We start from the raw sequence: 21,993 nt of genomic DNA on the forward strand, positions 1-21,993 counted from the left end.
GTCTTCCTCCCTAGTTCCCCTTGTTTTCCTCTAGCGCCAATTGTCATCTTCTGTCATTCGACATCGGCATCAGTTGATAGTTATCCTCTGACGGCCTCTCCCCCTCCCTTCTCTGTTACAACCACGTCAGAAGGCCTAGAACTGAGAACTCTCTCTCTCTCTCTCTCTCTTTCTCTCTCTCTCCTATCATCTCCTCTGCCACTCCTCACTAACCACCAAGCGGCAATGCCAGTTGTCGACAAGCACCAAGCCACCAAAGCCAGGCGCCAGCTACTCCCTCTCTAGTAACACCTATCATCTCCGCCACCTCTCACTTCAAGTTCAAGCGATAGCAACCAGTCCGACACCGGCAAATCGGCCACCACTTCAGTGTTCATTGTCCAGTTCGACTTCGGGCCTTCAACTTGTTTAAGGTATTCTTTTTATTTTTTTGCATAAATATTATTTATAGTGTATCTATTTTATTTTTTGCATAAATACACATGCCTTTCAAGCTTCTGCTTGTTCATTTATAGTGTATTTGTTTTGAATTGTTACTAAATGAGTGAATGAATGTTGATTAATAGTTTAGTTTGTTTTATTGAATGAATGTTGATTAATAGTTTAGTTTGTAGTATTTTCATTTCAGCTTATTTTAGGTATTTTTTATTTTTTTATTCATGTTTTATGAGATGATTACAAAATGAGATCATTCAATTTTATGACAAACATCTAGTGAGAGTTGTACAAGAATAAGAATCATGGATGAATGTCCTTTGTACATACAACTTATAATCTTCACTTTTTATATTAGAAGAATTGAACAAATTACATAAATTATAAGTCTATAACCTATTGGAACATTCAATAAAATAAAAGTGTATAAATTTAAATCAATTTATTTTAATATGTAAATTGTTTTTGATGGAGGGAAGTTTTTTTTTTCCTTTTTTTAATTTTGAGTAAAAGGTTACTACACAAAAAAAAAAAAACAAAAACAACGAATCGCAATTAACCGGTCCACCGGTTAACCGGTTGCATTGGTTCGGTTTCGGTTCAAATTATTAAGAAACAACCAACTCGGTTCAGTTAAAAAAAAAAAGAAAAAAAAACTAGTCAAAACTCGTGCATTGCACAGTTTTTGTTACACAAAATTGAAGTATGGAAAGCCTTATAACACTTCTAATTGGGTCAAGTTGGTTGAAGTGCAACCAAACATTATTAATAAAAATTAATATTTTCTAATGTTTTTGTTAAATTTTAATTAATTTAAGTGGATTTTAATTTTTATTATTGATATTACTTTTATTACTTAAGTGCTCATTGGTATGATCTTGGCCCAAATAAGTGTTTATTTGAATAAGCAATTAAAAATAAACACCCTAAACTTAGCCTAATTATAGGTTATCAATCTAGTATTATACTAAATACAATGCTTTAGATGGATCGTAAAATGTAAAATGAGTAAAAAAAGTACCCACTTCATCTTTTTTGCCCAAATGTACAAACGAATTATATGCAATCTGAATGCTTCCCGCCATTAAAGCATTGGCCCAGCTGATCATAAAATGGCTAGTGGTCTCTTGGTAGACACATACTGCTTTGATGTATTTTTGCCGTGATCCTTAGTCATATAGATCCCTCCTAAAATCAAATGGGAAAATCTCTTAAAGTATCTTCCAAATTTTAGAAAATTGACTTATTCATCCCTATTGTTTGAAAATTATCTTAAATTATTCCCTAATTTTTTGACAACTGACTAAATCCTCCTACAATTAGCATTCATTAACGGAAGGATGAAAAAGATCATTTTACCCACCATTCTTTTTAAAATTTTTAAAACTGGACATTTGAATAAACCTGCAATAACACCTTATTGGTGTTGATTTGACAATAACACCTTATTGGTCTTCTCCTCATGACAAACTTTCTTCGTTGGCAATGTTTTTCAATGGATAGAGATGCCCACCGAACCCATCTACAATGCAAAAACTAAATGGGATCATCTTACTTTTCTGTTGTTGCAAAGACCTTTGATACAAGTGAATAGGAGGAATCATCTCCCACCCAAAAGCTAGATTTTGAGGATGCCATCTTAGCTCTTACAAGTTCCATATCCATCTTCTTCAATATCACATGAAATGATGGAGAAATTGTGTTATATGTTCTTGATCTTCAACTAAGTAAAGGTTGAAGGTTGTTTTTTTGTCTAGAAGGTGGATGTTGAGTGTGAACCGATTGTGATAGGACACTAACAATAGGGGTTAATTGTCAAAAAACTTAGGAATACTTTAGGCTTAGTTTGGAAATGGTATAAATACAAATATGTAGAGTGCAAATATATACAAAACACACGGTTTTACACTCTACATATTTGTATTTGTACTCCTTCCAAATTGAGCTTTAAGGTAATTTCTAAACAATAGTGATAAGGTTAGTCAATTTCCTATAACTTAGGGGTACTTTAAGAAATTCACCCAAACCAAATTGACTATCCAATAGTAATGGCAACGGGGTGGGGCGGGGTTTTGTCTGGCCTGTACCCAACCCTGAATTGAAATTCTTCGCGTGGGGCTAAAAATCTTAACCCCATCCTCATCCCCACGGGGAACGGGGATCTCCGACTTTGCTCTACCCCGCCCCAGCCATTCTTACTTGTATACTTATAAATTTATTTTATTTTATTTTTTTGAAACCTACCTAGAACTATTTTATATTAAGTAATATAATATAGTATAATATAATATGATATAATATACATTAGCATATATTAACAAATTTATATGTATTATGTTATATAATATAGTCGGGGCGGGGTAGACAATTACTGTCCCTGCCCCATCCCCGACCCTAGAGTTTCGGGGCTTTCCAAACCCCGACTAATGGTAAAAAAACCCACCCTGATCGAGGTAGGGCAAAGTGGGGCCCCACGGGGACGGGTCAAATTGCCATCTCTACCATCCAATGGCAACTTTGTTCTTACTTACAAAGCCAACCTCTAACATCAAGGAAGGAAAAAGAAAAAGTCCTCAATTTTTTTATAATGATATCTAGAATGGATTTCTATTATTGAGGCAAAATTTAATTATTTAATTATATCTTATAAACTTTTATTGGGCTTTTAAGTTGAATATTTTTGCTTTTATTGAGATCAAAAAAGAAGACGTGGTAAGCTTTTTGGGAGTGGGGATTTGTCTTTAAAGACTAAAGACTGTTTGGTTCACATTATGGTCTATCGGGTTGTTAAAAACAACTAAGAAGGCTATTTTTAGTGTGGAAATACCAAAAGTTTCATTTGAAATTTCTCAATTTTTGGCTTTTCCAGTTTTTCCATGCGCTCATCTTTGAGTCTTTCAATCTACATGATACCAAATAGAAAAAAAAAACCATTTTTTGGTCTTTTAAGTTTTTCACAAACTAAAAAATGCACCAAAAAAGATGTGCCAAACACCACCTAAATAAACCCTAATATATTATTAATTGATTGCAATTAACTAATTAATTATTTTAAAATATTTAATTAGTTAAAATGTTAAATAATGAATTCATGTAATAATAAAACTAATGTAATTATGAAACAAAATGCAACAAGGGTCTTACGAAATCGGGTTAACTAATACCTTACTAGATCCTCATCTTTTACCATAAGGAGGGTTTTGTGAAACCCATAATGCAACATGGGTCTTCAACTTTTCTCATTTTTTCCATGTAAAAGACATAAGGCCTGTTTGGCAAGTATTTTTGGAAAGATCTTTTGATAGTTCTGACAGTTAAAAGATGCGTTGAGCTTTTGCATGAAGATCTGAGCAGCTCGAAGTTGGTTTAACAGATACACGTTTTTTCGCATGTCTTTCCATATTTTTTTGCATGAGAATAAAACGTGAAAGACGCGAAAAGCTTTGTTTGGAGCTTCTCGAAATCAGCCCAAAATGGGCTTTTCACATCTTTTCGGTGCTCCGGCCTTTGACGGCTAGATCTTCCATGAACCAAATGGGAATAGACCGAAAATTGGTCTGCCTGGCTTGTAAACAGTTGAAAAGCCACATGGAAAGCTGTGCCAAACGGACCTTTGTTGGCTCTTAAAAAAGATAAGGGTAAATTACAAAGATCCCCCTGTACTATAGGGTCTGTGATAAAGACCCCCTGTACTATAGGGTCTATGACAAAGACGCCCCTGTACTTTTTTTTGCGACAAAAAACCCCTTATATTATTCTCATAGGACAAAAACACCCTTCCATTAGCTTTCTGTTCAAATCCATCGTTATAATATTTTTTAATCCCCATACTCACAATATACGAACAGCAGCCGAGATAAGGGGAGAGAAAGGGAGATTGGGGATTACCGCCGCTGCTGTGTTTTTCCTCGTTCACCGCGTCTGTGTTTTTCCTCTGCATCAGATCCGGTTTTGTCCTTGACATGTTTCCAGGAGTGGGAACCCAACTTCGTCCTCAGCATCAGATCGCTTTCAAACCTTGAATTAATGAAGAACGGCCGTCTTGCCGCTAAGTGGCGAACAAGGCAGGGTGGGCCTCGCTATCATAAATCTGTCCATTTGAGAAGTCAGATTTTGAATAGCGAGCTTTTCCTTGAGACCTTTAGCGATGTCCTCACCGAGGTGTGAATCTTCTTCTCTGATCTTCAGCACTTGATGATGAATGATACATTTCCAATTTGCCACCGGTTTGAGGGACATCACATTCTCCGGCGATTCCTCGCTCCGTTTATAACTTCAAGACTCGTAGAATCAACCTTTGTTGGAACCGGCCCTTCTGTATCCATGTCGATAACCAAGCTTCCAAGATTGCTGACATTCTGCAGAACACGACGAGAGCACTGGTCTCCGGATTCTTTCGCAGGCTCTGCTTTCATTTCTTTACCTAAGTCGAAGAACCAAGAATAGGGATTCTTTCTCTCAATCTGCAACTCCTCAGCTGCGTTGCTGTGGACGAAGCAAGGAGATTGTTGACACTCTGTAGAACACGAGGAGAGCACTGGTCTCTGGATTCTTTCGCAGGCTCTGCTTTCATTTTTTTTACCTAAGCCGAAGAACCAAGAATAGGGATTCTTTCTCTCAATCTGCAACTCCTCAGCTGCGTAGCTGTGGACGAAGCAAGGAGATTGTTGACATTCTGCAGAACACGACGAGAGCACTGGTCTGTGGGAAGTAGCAGAAATGTCGGACAAAACCATGGGAAGCATTGTCATCGAAAAAGAAAACGAATGTTCAAATTTACATTTCTCCACCCAGCCCAGTTCGTCTCCATTTCTCCACCCAGGGCGCAACATGGGTCTGCAGGGCGCAACTGGACTGTTTACATTACTGCAGGGCGCAACATGGGAAGCATTGTCATCACGTTGAATCAGTTCCGTCGAGAGCACTGGTCTGTTTACCTTTCTCCACCCAGCCCAGTCGTCTCCATCATCTTCGCCCATTCTTCCATCAGTCCAGCGGACAATAGAACATGACTGTAGAATCTGCTGCATTTGGATTTTGGAGCATTCCCTACAAGGAAGAAGAGAGATGGGAGAGAGAGAAATGTGGATCTGCTGTTCCTGTACGGTGAATGGGGAAAATGAATAGTATCTTCTCCCAATTGTCTATAAGGATAGTATAGGAATTGCAACAGCAGATTTCAAGAAAAATTAAAGGAAAGGGGTTTCTGTCTCATGATAATAGTACAGGGGTATTTGTCACAAAACAAAGTACAGGAGGGTCTTTATAATTTACCTAAAAAATAAATACACATTTTCCTTGGCCATCCAAAATTTTTTCTAAGCGTCAGATTTCGCAAAGGCTGACATTGGATAAGAAATTGGTAAGAGCTTACCACCCAGAAGCTCTCATCAATGCATCAGGATAGTGACCTTTCTATCTTTTGTTCTTTCATCCAGTTGCCATCCAAACTCAATCCAATTTTCAGGCAAAAAACAGACATAAAACTGGAAAAAAAAATTGAAAGACCTATCACAATATAGAGATTGGGTGTACTTGAAAATTGAAATTGGCGATACCTTTGATAAAAGGAAGCGGGAGAGGCCAGCCTTGAGTTTTAAACCCACAATTATTGATTGAGTTTTAAGTTTAAAAGAGACGATCTAAAAAAAATTAAATAGGGAAGAGAGAGGTAGGATAAGCATAACAATCAATTTGGTAAGCAGATTAGTTGTGGGAGTTGTTTTGGCAAAGTTCTATTATATTGAGATTGGAAATGAGTGACTAAAGGTGAGAAAGGGGGAGAGGCCAGCCTTGAGAGAATTAATAGGAGCCTAGATTGGGGTAAGGGAGGAAGGAGAGGCCACATGGATGGATACCATATGGTTTTGTCCATTCGTTTCAGCTGTAGTGTGGACTAATCCACACAATAGTAGTATATGGTTAAGAAAAGTTATTCAATGCTTCACACCCCCTCTTTACCCTACCATTTTACCATTGTAACTTTAGGTAGTTAATATTCTTGATGCTTAACACCAAAAATAATGTCTTTCATAAAAAAGGGTAAATTACAAAGACCCCCTGTACAATGGGGGACAGTGACAAAATTATCCCTTGAATTTTCATTTGCAACAAAGACCCCTCCTCTACTATGGGGTTAGTGACAATTAGGCCATGTTTGGTTTGTAAAGGTTTTCCTACCTTTTCCTACCTTTTCCTACTTTTCCTTCAAACCAGATACAGCCTTACCCCCCTTGAACTTTCATCTGTGACAAAGGTCCCCTAAACTTTCACTTTTGCAACAAATACCCCCTCTGTTAGAGTTCCATTAATTAGCAGTGAAAAAGATTCTCATTCATCTGTTTAAAACTTTTAAATATCCAAAACTTCCATTTTCTTATTTATTTGAATGATTTATGATTCAATTAGTTTTCTAATATAATATCAAAGTTCTCTAGGTTGCTCTAATAGATCCTTGCATATAATTTAAGGTTTCGCTTGGATTTTTCTTTTTTATTTATTGGAGAAAGGAGTGGATAATTTTTACATTTTAAGATGAAGAGAGACACTCATGCCACAGTTTTTCTATGTCAGCAAAATGATTTGTGTTATTTTAACCGGTGTTATTTGGAGAAAATAAAAATATTTTTGGATCAATTACAATTTAAGAGAAAAGGACAAGGAAAAAAATATAAGAAAAGTTCATGTGAATATTTTGGTAATTTAATGCATTCCATCATTTAGACTTAACAACCAGGGGGTATTTATCCCAAAAGTGAAGGTTTAGAGGGGTCTTTGTCCCAAACGAAAGTTAAGGAGGGCAGTTGTCACTAACCCATAGTATTGGGATCTTTATAATTTACCAAAATAAATAAATAAATAAAGAGTAAAGATGCAACATTGAAGCAAATATGCTAAATGGTAATCCTAACATACAATGAAGGGAAAATATTATTTGTAATGTTTATATTTGTATAAGTGGATAATTTGTGTTACGAGTTTTCACCTTAATCTTCATATGTTGGTGGGTTTCTGATTTTACAGGTGATACCTTTGTTCTGTGTGCGATACTTGTGTTTTTTATTGATAAAGAAAACTTATTCTGTATTAAGGAGGTTAATCAGGGATCTCTCTCTATCTATCTAATTCAGGGTGTAAAGAGAAAAAATTTCATAGTAAAGGAACAATTGCACTGATAATGGTGTTTAACTAGATTGGGAAATGCTACAACCATTTATGTGGGCTAGGATAGGCCTTTTGAACTTGAACTTTAATAGACATTGGGCTAGACACACTTTAACTGAGCCCATATAAACTTGGACATAGACATTGGGCTAGACACGCTTTAACTGAGCCCATATAAACTTGGACTTGGAAACTAGGTCGAGGCCCAAACTACGGGCTTAAATTGGCGCAACAATCTTCCGGACGGGCTCAATCTACATTAGTCCTGTTCATGGGCCGAGTGTGGGCTTAGCTTTTGTCAAAATTTGATTGGGCCCGGCTCAAGCAGTGTAAAATGTTCATGGTGAACAGGTCTAATATATTGTTGTCACTTGCCAGGTGGCAGCAAAAAACAGTTTCACGTATTTACCACATCACCTATTATCAGTAGAGGTGTAAATCGGGTCGTGCCACCCACGGCTTGGCACATCCAAACCCGCAAACCAGCCCGACACGGCCTGGCACGATGGCACATGGGTCGTGCCAAGCCCGACACGATGGTCCGTGTCGTGTTGGGCCTAGGGTTTTAGGTTCGCAGGCCGGGCTGGCATGGCATGACCAAGTGGGCCGTGCCACCCGCGGCCCATGTGCAAGTACGACTCGACCCATATACTATATACTATATATTATGTTTATATATAATATATTATATATTATATAAATTATAATTATATATGATACATTAATAAAATAAACAATTGTTTTCAATTTTATTATACTAATTTATTTAATTATTATATATATATATATATAAGCAATTGTATACATCAAAATTCATATACAATTCAAATTTTAAGGATTTTTTTTCAATTTTTTAAATAAATAGGCAAAAATAGCTTTAGCCCAATCCATGGCCCGACATGGGCCAAGGCTTGGCCTACGGCACGACACAGCACAGGCCCGCACGGGCTTGGGCTGTGGACTGTGCTGGGCTGACCCCCAAACTTTTCACTAGAGAGGGCAGCACGACCCATGACGGCCCGTGAGCCAGCACGGCACGACACAACCCACTTTACACCTCTAATTATTAGTAGGAATGCAAATGGATCATATCTGATCGGATATTGTCATTCTCATCCTATAACATAATCATCATCAAAGCCTTATCTCAACTATATGGGGTCGGCACGTCAAGGTTGGCTACATAAATTCATAAAATTAAGGGAAATTGTCAAAAACTCATCATGAGTTTTTAGCATTTCTCTTAAACTCACCAGAACTTTTCAAAATGTCTAAAACTCACCATGTCACTAACTTGATGTTAAAGAGACTAACAACTATTAATATATTACCATTTTAACCTTCATAGAAAAATATAAATATATACATAATATATATATATATATATATTTAGATATGAAAAAAGGAAAAAAGTTCAAAAAATATTTTCAAATATAAAATACATAAAAACATAGAAATTGCAAACAATATAAAAATTTATAGAAATTGAAAAACAAAATCAGAAAATAAAAATTGTAGAAAAAACACCAAAAATTGCAAATAAATAAAAAAATACAGGAAATTTTATAGATTGTAAAAAATAGAAAAATGTAAAAAACATAAATTATAAAAAAATTAAGAATTGTAACAAAACACTAAAATGTAGAAAAAAAAAAAGAAAAAGACCCTTCACCCTTTTCCTCTAACACGTCATTCAAGGGTGATTTGGTCATACAAATTGTTATTTTTGCTGACATGGATACCTCCGTTAAGAAACATTAACGATGCATTAACAGAAAGTGAGTTTTGAAAATAAAAACTTACTAACATGGTGAGTTTTAGACGTTTCGAAAAGTTGTGGTGAGTTTAAGAGAAATGTTGAAAACTTATGATGAGTTTTAGACATTTCCCTAAAAATAAATATAAAATAAAAACATGTTAAGATATAAAAAATAAATTTATCTAAACCTAAATCTCACTTGATTTTAAAGAATTTTAATACTAAAAGAATTATATTTTGTAATCCATTAAATAATATCCAAATTTAATCTGCTTAATATATGGATCATACTCAGATTCAATTCAATCCAGTTATGATTAAATGGATATATGAATCCAACTTAATAGAATAGGATTAAAATCACATCCATTTACAACCCTCCTCATATGCCTTCTTTAATCCCACTAATTCTTGTATTGTCTTTCTTTTTAACACAACGGTATTTTGGAAGCATCACTACAAAAGGATAAAGCATACAGGTCACAATGGATTGGTTGGCTAAGAGTATAATCAACTCGTAGACTTAGCATTTCTCTTCAATACTTAAGTCTACATCTACCTATAACCTATAAAATGGATTAATGATGGATTAGTGGACGGGTATATTTTAGTTAGGAAAACCGCCCATCAACTGTATGATGAAAAGCATACCCACTTATTAGGCTGCTCATCATCTACTGCATTACTAACTGCCAAGATCTTGATGGCTACCGAATAATGATTTTTAACATTTTGAGATCAATAAAAATCCTACAACCATGGAGTTAATATAATAAACCAAAAATTATGCATATCCTTTAGGTGGCCTATCAATTAAAATGGTGTGGATTGATGAACAAACTAATTAAGTCTATAACATGGTGATAGAAGTTGCAGCCAAGAAAAAGAAAACATGGGGGGGGGGGGGGATAGAAGTCTTCTCAACCTAGCCATCTATAATTGTCCAGTAGTCCTCATGCTTGAACATCAAGTGAAATTCCTGGTGTTAATTCCTTCTCTGGGTTTTCTTATAAACAGGAAGAAGATGTGATGTTTTAAGAAATCTAGTGGAGTTGGGTCCTTCAAATTCTGAGGCTTGAGTCTATGTTTATAGGGGACAGGGTAAGTGTCGGTAGGGTAGCTCTGTTGTTTGACAAAGAAATTGGGTGTGGGTGTCCATTGATGATATTATATATAATATAAAATAGTAGTTAACTAATTAGAGCTGAGCTGCTTCTTCTGTAGGTGGGCAGTTGGTGCTGCTCTCTCTCTCCTCACGCTTGGTCTCTTTGCCTGCTTTTGAATGGGTTTATGTCTAATATCTCTCATTCAATCAATTCAAAGCATTGGCACATCAAGGCCACGTTAGGAGCCTCCAATGACTATTCAAAACAAAATAAAAGAACCGACAAGGTTCCTTCAATCAGTTAACTTCTCTCTTCTGAGCTTCCTTCAGTACTCTTTTTTCTTTGGCTGCCATATTCAAACTGACATTTGGTTTCATTTATCATCAAACAGACCTCTCTCTCTCTCTCTAGTCAAGCCACAAGGGGAGGAAACCATCTGCAGTTTTCAGCTTCTATTATAGCTGAAGATCCGTTCTTGTGGACCGGCTTTCCCAGACAAACGGCTGGTCTTAGCTCTCTCTTGCATTTAGAAAAAGAAGCAAAAGCTAGTTGGCATTACCTGATTGCAAGGATGCTTGCAGCTGCTGTCCCACTCATTCTACTGGTCAAATCAAAATAAATAATTCTTGCTTCTAGATTGCTTACGTATATGTGTACGGCCAACAGCTGAGCTGCTAGCTTTTCTCTTGGCAACAAGAAGCGTTAATGGAGGTCTAAAATTGTTTATAACATAGTATTCTCATTACACGCCTTAAATTTCTGTACAGTGACGCATGCCAAAACGTAACTTGTGGGCATAGAAGGGTATCTCAGTTCTGTTAAAACTAGTACAAAAAATAACGGTTTCTTTTGATTAGAAGTGGAAGCAAAGTGTCTATTTCTTTTGCTTCTCATTTGTGCGTGGATAGAGCATTATTGAACTAAAAGTTTGCTGAAGGCGACTCAAAATTTGATGATTACGTAAAAACTGTTTATGTATCAGGAGACACTATTAGATAATGACCACCCCGTACTAAGTAGAGAGCAATCACACCAATTATTTTGTTTGGGATCAAAATAATTGCGTTAAATTTCCTATTTTGATTTAGAAGATTAAATTAAATCAGGTTTAATTTGTAATTGGTGACATGATTTATTTAAAAGAATGAGACTTGCATCAATTCATGAATTGAAAGCTCTTATGTTAAATCTTTAATTTGAATTAAGAAATTAAATTAGAAAGATTGATCCTTTTTAATATGGGTATCGAAAACATATCTACGTCTTGGATTTTTTTTTTTTTTTTTCTGGTTTAAGACTATGATCATCAAACCCGCATGAGCGGTCAATTCGTTCCAATTTGGGTCTTAGGCAGCATTTGGCATTCCTTAATGTAAGGACTTTTCTCTTTTTTGCTGTTAAGAATTCATTATTTATAAGGGGCATTTTAACTGCAAAAATGAAATTAGTCCTTGCCAAATGCAGCCTTAATCTTAAATAATCAAGTTAGGCCATAATCGAATACAATAGTGTGGAAAATGCATGTCTTCCAACATACTCAAAAAAACAACTCTCCCCAAACTACCTTAACACCACTCCAGATGCTCATCTTTTCTGCCGCAGACTCTCTTTGTCTTAATTAATTCCCTAAATCAATGCTTGTTTCTCTCTGATTGTGTGGGCTTTTTGGCAGGTATCTGTGATTCCCGTTTTGGGGTTGCTTTTATGGTCCACAAGCAACATATCTGTCTCTCCTCCTAATCAAATAAGCTTCCCCCTACTATTAACTTTGGAATTATGTGGATGCATATTTCATAGACAATGTCCTCACGCATGCCACACTGCTGATGATCACAGTCCTTTCGCCAGATTCAGAAGCAAGATTTGCTTTGAAAGCCTTCTCCCAAGCCTTGTGTTATCACATCCATTAACAAAGTGTAATTGCTTTGGCTTTCTTGCAGCCCACACAAATTACTAATTAAAATCTCATCAGTTATCCCCAAAATAAACAAACCCATTAAGATATTAAAGTTTGTTGGCACTACCTAAGGACGATTTTCTCCGATTTGGAGGATCACTCTGAGTCAATCCCGTATCTTGTCTCTATTTTCTGACACCCTTCTTGTCATGAAAAAATAAATTAGAAAACAAAGAGAAAATTCAATGAGCTAAGGATTGGTCATTAGTTTAAGTTTCATTCTTTATTTTATAAAGATTGTTAGAGATGATAAGTTATTAATTTTTAATTTCTAGTGTTGTTGGAATAGGGTTCAGATCATGGGAATTCCGCGCCATAAATAAGGTGGTTACCCACATGGCCATCCCCATCTTTGGATAGACTTTTGAATTTTTTTTTACTTACGTAGATGTCCTCTGAGCTTCTAAACTTTGTCGGCCCAGACGGTCCATTCATATTAACTATCAGCTCCATGTGGCCTATAGCCGACGGAACAATACTGTTCGCTCTTTTGTCCAAATTTGGTCTACAAAAGAGGCTCTTATCTGCCAAAGTGTCAGCATATGCAGCTATCCCTTCTGAACCATCCGATTGGAATGCGATTTCTGAGATGTCTAGACATGAATTCCCTTTTCAAAGATCTGCAGCACTTTCAAAATAGGCTGCATATCAGGACTTCCTTGTTCAACAAGGACTCTAATGGAAATGGATGTTGGAAGAAGAAAGAGAGAGAGAGAGAACCAATGAAATTGATTTGCAAGTCATGGCCCACCAATCAATATTTTTCAGTGGTTTTGTTAGACACATTGGGCGGTGTAAGATAACCTATTAAGACCAAAACAGAGTGAAACCTCTTGTATCTTAGTGGGAAAAGGAGACCTGGTAAAAGCCTTATTTTAGAGTAAGGTTTTCAATGAGTTTTCTCATTCAAAGAAGTCCTAAGTTGATTACATATTCTTGCTACAAAAGTTAGGGTTTTTTGTGTACCTTTGTGTTGTCCCCCTGGTAGAGGGACAAATCATTTGACTCCATGTTAAGAAAGACCCAATGCTCAAGAACTGGACCATATGGGTCATGCTTGGAGCCCCTGAGAAACACAAAAAGAGAAAACAAGAGACAAGATGCAGATCAGATGGTTTTGATTAAGCAATCAAGATAACAGCCTTACAGGGGGTCTTCTATAAATGTGAACAAGGGTCCCGTTTTGTTGATTCTTAGGACCGGCTACTATCCAAAAACCCCACCAAAATGGGATTTTATCATAATTGATCATTTATCCCATATTCTATGTGTCTTAGACTTGATCCCACCGAAAGGGTCCCTTTTTTTTTACAATTTTGGACATCATGTTTCCACTTTCATAGTTAATCTAACAAATCATTAGACATATATGACTCTAACCCTTTTTGGTTTTTGTTGGGTATAGTTGATGCAAATTATGAATTAATAGAGATGTTAGAATTATAAAAACCAAGGGGAAAACCATTTTTTTTTAATGTAAAGAGAAAGAGGTAAATTAATAAGTGAAATCCTTGTCAAGCATTAAATGTGTACTGCGTTTTTGGGGGGTGGGAGTGGGGATTAGGTTAATTGTCTAGAAAAGTGGTTTGGAAATTATTAGTTATATTAATGCATTAATTAAATATGAATTACTTAAACCTCTATTGTGCTTTCAGACAGATAGTTTAACCACCTCATACTTTGACCTCTCCAAATTCCTCCCTCGATATTTCTGAGAAATTATATAAACAGAACCCTCACACTAGTTTGACATTAAGAACCCAACTGAAAATAATGATGTGATGCTTTAAACACTTGAAAACCCTTAATTTTCCCATGGATGATGATATTAGAGTGTCTATTTACTGAAATATCCCTTGAAACTCTTTTCTGATATAAGCACTGTGGGGTATTCTGGTCATAGGCACTCCAATATTTGCATCCATGGGCAACTTAAAAATTTTGAAGTATTTAAAAGCATGACATCATTATTTTTGGTAGGGTTCTTATATATTTTCTCCTAAAATGTTGAGGGAGATATTTGGAGAGGTCAAAGAAACATTTATCAGAAAACACAGAGGAGGTTTAAATAATTTACCTCATGAATTAATTAATGTTGATATACTATGTTGTAATGCATATTAACAAGTACTGACAGATGCATTCTTAACTTCCAAGAAATAGTATAATAGGATATCTAAAAGTGCTTTACTAATTATGGGGTTATCACATTTTTAATGCATATAAATAAAACCTAGTTGACCCCATTTCCACCAGTCAGAAAAGTGACTTTCTGCTGTTAAAAGTAAGGAAAATGATTTTGACTATTGGATATATAGTAGATCAATATCAATTAACCAAGGGCTGACTCACCCTTGTTTCCAAAAGCAAAATCATATAATCAGGACTATTTTACTGATATAGCTGAAGTTTCAAGCACCATTCATACAATATTGCTGATGATGAATTCAGTTTGACTATGGTAATGGTCATCGGAATCAGACACACCAAACCAGAGATGAAGATGGCATATGGCAATACCATGAATGAATAATCTAGTACCGTGGCATTAGTGGCTTCAGACAGAAAGGCAAGGTGCACTCATAAGGCCTATTTCAACAGTAGAAATCTGTCTAGTTTCCTGTACACCCACAGAGACATACACACATCAAAGACACATCCACCACTTTGTGTCCATGCTTCAATGGTTCTCCCCATGAGGCCCATCTGAGCACAACTCCAACTTACTGTAGAGCCACAGAAATTCATACACAACACACTAAGGAGACGCTCATTTACTTCTCTTGTCTCATCATCATCATCATCTTTTACTCCCTCCCTCCTGCAACCATGGCTATCAAGTTCTAATCATAGAAGGGAAAAGAGTAGAGGGGGGATGCTAATATCATTATCACCAATGCCAAGGGCATCTCTGTCTTTTCACGTGGGGGTAGTTTGATAACTGTACAACCTTACATGGACACGTGTAAATTGAAGAAATGGTGAGAATGCCACCTCATCAAAATCTACCCCCCTAGAGTATTAAAAAGGTAGCTTAGCTAATGGTTTGAGGACATTAAAAGAGCTAATGGTTTGATAACTGTACAACCTTACATGGACACGTGTAAATTGAAGAAATGGTGAGAATGTCACCTCATCAAAATCTACCCCCCTAGAGTATCAAAAATGGTAGCTTAGCTAATGAAGTAAACCAGTCCAAGAACTTTCTACTTCAATCAATTTGTCATGGAATAATCACTTGGTTTCCTTCTCACTCCATTTCTTTCCTGCCTATTTGGTTTTGTCTTCATGCAAAAACCCCGGCGACCTCCTTCTCACCTCCATCTACGGTGGGTCCTCTGATCTCCTTATTTATACCGATTGTACTGCCATGCTTTTCATGCACACCTTTCCTGCAACTCCCTCTTCCACTCCTTTCATTTAAGCTTAAAAGAATTCTACTTCTCCACGGTTTCTCTCTCCCCCTCTTCCTTTCTTATTCATGGCTCCGCTTCTCTCTCTTCTTCTCATCCTCATGTTCTCTCCAACCAATAATGCCCAGTCGCCACCTTCACCTGGCTACTACCCCAGTTCAAAGTTCAGTTCGATGGGCTTCTATGATGGCTTTCGGAACCTCTGGGGTCCTCAGCACATGAGAGTAGACCAGAACGCATTGACAATTTGGCTTGACAGTAGCTCAGGTGGCCTCTAGTGTGTCTCATAGTTGTCTGATCTTGATTTTGTTACTGGGTATCTGAAATTTCTTCCTTTTCCTGTTTGATGTCTGAAAACAGGAAGTGGGTTCAAGTCACTTCGCCCATTTCGTTCTGGTTACTTCGGTGCTTCCATCAAGCTCCAACCTGGTTATACTGCAGGAGTGATAACTTCTTTCTATGTGAGAACTAACCCAGTCGACTGGGCATTCATCTGTTGTTTGTGATCATTATTCTACTCTACTGTTTATTAATTAACTTTAATTACTTTCTTTCAATTCTGTTTCTTTCCAAAAACACGACTAAATATGTATGCATATTAGTATTAGCTAGTCTATCCTGATTCCTGAGTTAGTCTTGAATTTCTAGCTAACTGTGAATGAATTCTTCGATCGGGGAATGGCATGCAGCTATCGAACAATCAAGACTATCCTGGCTACCACGATGAAATCGACATCGAGTTCCTAGGAACGACGTTCGGGAAGCCTTATATATTGCAGACTAACGTATATATCAAAGGAAGTGGAGACGGGAGGATTATAGGAAGAGAGATGAGGTTCCATCTGTGGTTTGATCCAACACAAGATTTTCACCATTATGCCATACTATGGAGCCCCAATGACATTATGTAAGTAATCTTTTCCAGTTTATATCTGCATCTGCATCCATGAACAGTTTATATTGATTACTGATAAAAATAATTTGCATATATAGAAAAGGCAATATTGATTACTAAACGCTTGATTAATATATAAGCTGTAAAAAGAAAATAGTTGCTAATCCCCACGATAATGGTGCTTTCACTAAGATACTAACTAAAATATAAACCTCTCTATCAAGAACTCTTATTTTCTCTAGATTTCTGCATTTGGGTATAACTCTAAATTTCTCCAAGTTCATTATTTTCTTCAATGGAAGCCCAATGTATGGTCATGTTTAACTGTTTCTGAAAATGACAAAAAAAAAGATATATATTTTTTTCACCAAAAGGTCCAAAACCACTTTTCTTAATTTCAAAGCTTGTTTATATAATATACAACTTTATCTAATATCTAGAGAGTTAATAAAAAATAATAATCAAGTAATGGTGGAGAGTGGAGAGAAGGCCTAACTAATGAATGGGTATGTGGTTTATGATGTGATGAGCTCAGATTCTTTGTGGATGATGTGCCCATAAGGAGGTACCCCAGGAAGAGCGAGGCTACCTTCCCCACAAGGCCAATGTGGGTGTATGGGTCCATATGGGACGCTTCATCGTGGGCCACAGAAGACGGAAAATACAAGGCAGATTATCACTATCAGCCCTTCATCGGTAGGTACACCAATTTCAAAATAAGTGGATGCTCCAGCTCCTCACCAGCCTGGTGTCGCCCGGTCTCGGCCTCCCCGAATCCCTCAGGAGGCCTGAGCGGCCAACAATACTCAGCCATGAGATGGGTCCAGAGTAACTACTTGGTTTACGACTACTGCAAGGATCCAAGGAGAGACCATTCACAAACACCTGAGTGCTTTGCTTAATTCAGCTCATTCATATATACACACACATATATATACGGATCGAAGTCACCTTTAATTTTTATTACTTCTCTTATTATAAGCTCTTGGGGCATCTTGAGATGGATCCCGCTTGCCAACTTTGGATATAAGGGTAGCTGCGCGTCCAAGGCTCCAGGATGTGAAAGTTTGTTATATAATTGTTTACTTGATTTTATGTTGTTGTACATTAGTTAGAATTCATTACAGTGTGTTACTGTGGAGAGAGAGAAAGTGTGTTTGTGTGTGAGAGAGAGAGAAATAAGAAAGGAGAAGGGAGATGGGGTGATGCAATGCAACCAAAGAGATTGAATTGAAGGGTGTATTCACTTGTGATTTCTAAATAAAAATAAAGCTCAAATGTTTTACTATTTAATATCTGTATTTGATGCCATAAAAGATACAGAACAGTTCAGCAGATCATGGTTTGACCTTTGTAAGGTATTAAGCATGGACATAAGATCAGTTTCTGAGGAATTTCTCACCACACACTCTCTGGTTTGAAGAACAATTCAATGGTTTTCAATCTTCTGTAGGTCAGACTTCCCTATTTGTACAAATGACCCTGTTAAGGTTATGTGTGTACCATTTATTTCCTTGTCCTACCCACCTATTTCTTCTATCAAAGATCAAACCTAACCATATTTATTTATTATTTTCTGGTAAAATAAAAGAAATAGAAACACAACATGCGTGCCAGTACTAATTGCAATTCTAAAGGGATGCACAAAGAACCGCGGTAGATAGGGTATGGAGTTGACATTGAATTGTTCAATCTCTCTCTCTCTCTCTCTGAATTTTTGATGGTCAAATCTAAGCCTCTAAATATCCATAAAAGTATCCTCAAACTTCTCCACATACTCAATGGTTTGAATTTTAATTTTTAAGAACTCTACCATATCAGGGCCGTTACTCCTCAGTATAATTGGATCAATAGATCAACTTCAACTGATATGGTTGACAAGATTTATTTCAAAATGTTTGGCTTGGCCCAGTAATTATATATTGGGCCCATTTTGGCCTACAATTTTTAAGTACTTAAAAGCCCATTATCACAAGTCTGAACTCCGAGGTCAACCACTACTAGTAATAAATAAAGACATGCAGCAATAAATGATTAAATATGCAGCCATTAATCATAAAATATATTTAGTATGTACAACTTCGAATAAAGAAATGTAACAATAATTCCCCTTAGAAAAACAAGAAATGCAGCAATAAATTATGCAATAAATGATTAAATATGCAGCCATTAATCATAAAATATATTTAGTATGTACAACTTCGAATAAAGAAATGTAGCAATAATTCCCCTTAGAAAAACAAGAAATGTAGCAATAAATTATGCAATAAATGATTATATATGTAGTCATTAATTATAAGATATAGATTGCATGGACAACAATGGATAAACAAATGTGAGCCCATCCAAGACTACCTCAGGGTGGTTTAAGTCATTTAATAAAAAGAAATTATTATTTGATCAACAACATCAAACTAATTAAATCTGAGTCTTATCTAATCATCTTTTTTTTTTATGTATATCATAGAACCAATTTGGATTTATGCGAGGAGAACTAAATATAAAGGAATAATGAAATAAGACATATGTAATTGACCCCATGAAGGTTTTGGGAGAACCATTGTCCTTTTAGTACTATATCCTTTAATTGGTAAATTAAGGACAATCTTATGAGCCTCACCATTCAATTGGTATATTATGAGGTGTACTATATCTCTTTAATATAAAACAAATGATTATTGTAGTTATATGAGATTCGATTTATGCAATTTTCACCGGAAACGATTGATTAATGGTTGAGACCCCAGTATATGCGCTCTGATTGTCAATAATAGAAATTAATGTCGTTTTATCATACTTTTTCTATAGTTTCAGTCTTTTCCAAGGTGATTTGTCTATATTCCAATTTCAAAAGCTGGGCTTAACCTGACCTGACCCGAACTTCTCCATGCCTGGCTCTGAACCTGCACCGCCCCATGAGCAATATTAATTAAGTGGAGATGGCAATTTCCACCAAACCCGGTGGGTACTTGCCCCTACTTGCCTTGAAGGGATAGTTTTTTTTTTTTGAAAAATAGATTTTTGATGGGATGGGTTTTAGGATTTTATAACCTATCTAGATATGAATAGGTAGGGGTGTCGATTGGACTAGATTTGGTCCAATCCGATCTAGTCCAATGTGAGTCCATTACAAATGGATCAGGTCCAATCCAATGAATAATTTGGACCAGTCCAATTTAATGTTTGGACTGTCCAATTTGTTCAAATTCATTTTAATTTAGTTTGGTTTTAACCCAAATTTGGCCCATTTACACCTATATTCTTATCTTATATCAATGGATCGGATATTGGCTTAATCCAACCAAATCCAATATAAATATATTACGGATGGACCAGGTCCAGTCCAACTTAATAAATATTTTGGACCGGATTGGTCCAATCCACTATGTCTTTTTGGTCCATCCAATCCATCCAAATTGATTTTGGACTGGACCGGTCCATCGACACCCTTATGAATAGGGTACAGTATTAGGCTAAATCTGACCTTCTCTGACCTATATATTGAATTTATTAAAATACCCATGATGCTAAGACTGTATTGTTGTAAGGCACATGTTCAAACTTATGTATCAAGTGTTGAAATTAATGACACTTTGAATCTTGTGTGATGGATAATTGATGGTTTATGTATTTTTTACATATTTCAATTAAATAATTGGAAATTTTGATGTTTATTCATGCTATTTTTATTTGTATATAACAAGAAATTAGATCTGGGTTTTATGTGCAATTTACCACATCCTCAAATTTGGGGAGGGTTTGGATTTTGAAATCGAACCCATTGTAGATTTTGAAGAGGATACGGGTTGAGAGGTTCAGAGATATAATAAGGGTCTAGAATTAACAAAACCTTCCTCGAATTCGCCCCATTACCATCCCTACCAAAAAGGGTTTGTACCCTATTAGTTCCATCCAAACCTCTAATTATGATTGAACTGAAAACCCAATTAAGATTCGTATTGGATTGATTTATGCCTGGTCATACTGAGCTGAAACTTAGAAAACACACTCCGAGTTTATTTGCTCTTGAGTCTTGAGTCTTGAGAGGATACCGACCATTAATAGAGGATATTGTCTTCTTTCTCCCAATCAACAAGACCTCTGACCTCTATAATTTTGGTTGTTGAAGTGGTGAGAAATGCTTCAGCACTCAATAATGCAATGCTAATTAAGTGCTGAGAAATGCTTCAGCACCTCTAAACCTCTTATCAATTGTAAAAAGGTGAAGCCTAGGTGGAAGTGGAATGTACCCACAAACAAATAGATACATTTAACTCATGTCGTCTTCTCTCTCCCTTTCTTTTTTTTTTTTTTCTTTTTCGAATTCTCATTCTGGCATCTTATGGGGGTTTGGTCATGTAATGTATGGATGGAACAGTTGAAAGGATAACTCTTACCAACCAAAGCCTGAAAGGTTGATGATGCTCCCTGACTCACCATGTCCCGACGATTTGGACGCTTTCAAGGTTGACGTGTGATAGGAACATAGGATACGCCACTGTTTAACAAGGGTGGGGGGATGATGCCATGTGTGTGTGTGTTTTATTTCGTTATGGAGAGAGACAAATTACAGCAAAGAATAATTATGAGAAACAGAGAAAGCAACATAATAATTGTGGGAAGGTGGTCTTTGGGATTAATCATATGAGCCCATTATGGTTCCAGGACTGAATTTGAAGGAGAGCCCGTCAATTTCTTTGAGAGTGAGATGGGCCTCCACACGATCCACATGTTGTAAAAGGACTAGAGGAGTTGTGACTGGAAAAAACAGGCCGCTGTAGTCTGGTATCTGAAAAAGTAACTTATTAATAAAGTTAAGTGCACTATAAAGCACAAACCGACCTTAGCTCAGTTGGTAGAGCGGAGGACTGTAGTTGCTTAACAGACATCCTTAGGTCGCTGGTTCGAATCCGGCAGGTCGGATTTTTTTTATTTATTTTGTCCAGTTTATTTTCTTGAAAGGCAGCCTTAGGTCGCTGGTTCGAATCCGGCAGGTCGGATTTTTTTTATTTATTTTGTCCAGTTTATTTTCTTGAAAGGCAGCCTCGTTAAGCAAAGAGCTTAAAAAATTTCTATTTTGTCTATTTACCATTTTTATCTGTCATCCTGTGTACGAGCATAGATTTGTAAATCACTACAAACCCGGTTCAATCCAGATCTGTTGTTTATATAGCGCTCCTCACACCGACCTCATAGGTACATTTCCCATACTTATATGTTATTATTTAGGGGAGATGATCTCAATACATAGTGAGATATGCTTG

The 21,993-nt window shown here is 36.4% G+C and overlaps 1 protein-coding gene and 1 non-coding gene across 2 annotated transcripts; both read left to right on the forward strand.

Annotated features, from left to right (window-relative positions):
• Positions 1-15,784: 15,784 nt before the first annotated feature.
• Positions 15,785-18,022, forward strand: LOC104604534 (putative xyloglucan endotransglucosylase/hydrolase protein 32). The gene is made up of 4 exons (XM_010268914.3): positions 15,785-16,101; positions 16,195-16,295; positions 16,524-16,741; positions 17,265-18,022. Exons 1-4 carry the CDS (start codon positions 15,903-15,905, stop codon positions 17,629-17,631), a joined length of 885 nt encoding a protein of 294 aa, XP_010267216.1. The 5' UTR covers positions 15,785-15,902; the 3' UTR covers positions 17,632-18,022.
• Positions 18,023-21,566: 3,544 nt separating this feature from the next.
• Positions 21,567-21,652, forward strand: TRNAY-GUA (transfer RNA tyrosine (anticodon GUA)). The gene is given in 2 exon segments: positions 21,567-21,603; positions 21,617-21,652. It is a non-coding gene; the product is annotated as a tRNA-Tyr (tRNA).
• Positions 21,653-21,993: the final 341 nt, after the last annotated feature.

The sequence above is a fragment of the Nelumbo nucifera genome, chromosome 6 (genome assembly GCF_055504915.1).
Source record: "Nelumbo nucifera cultivar China Antique chromosome 6, China Antique-T2T, whole genome shotgun sequence".
Lineage (NCBI taxonomy): Eukaryota > Viridiplantae > Streptophyta > Magnoliopsida > Proteales > Nelumbonaceae > Nelumbo > Nelumbo nucifera.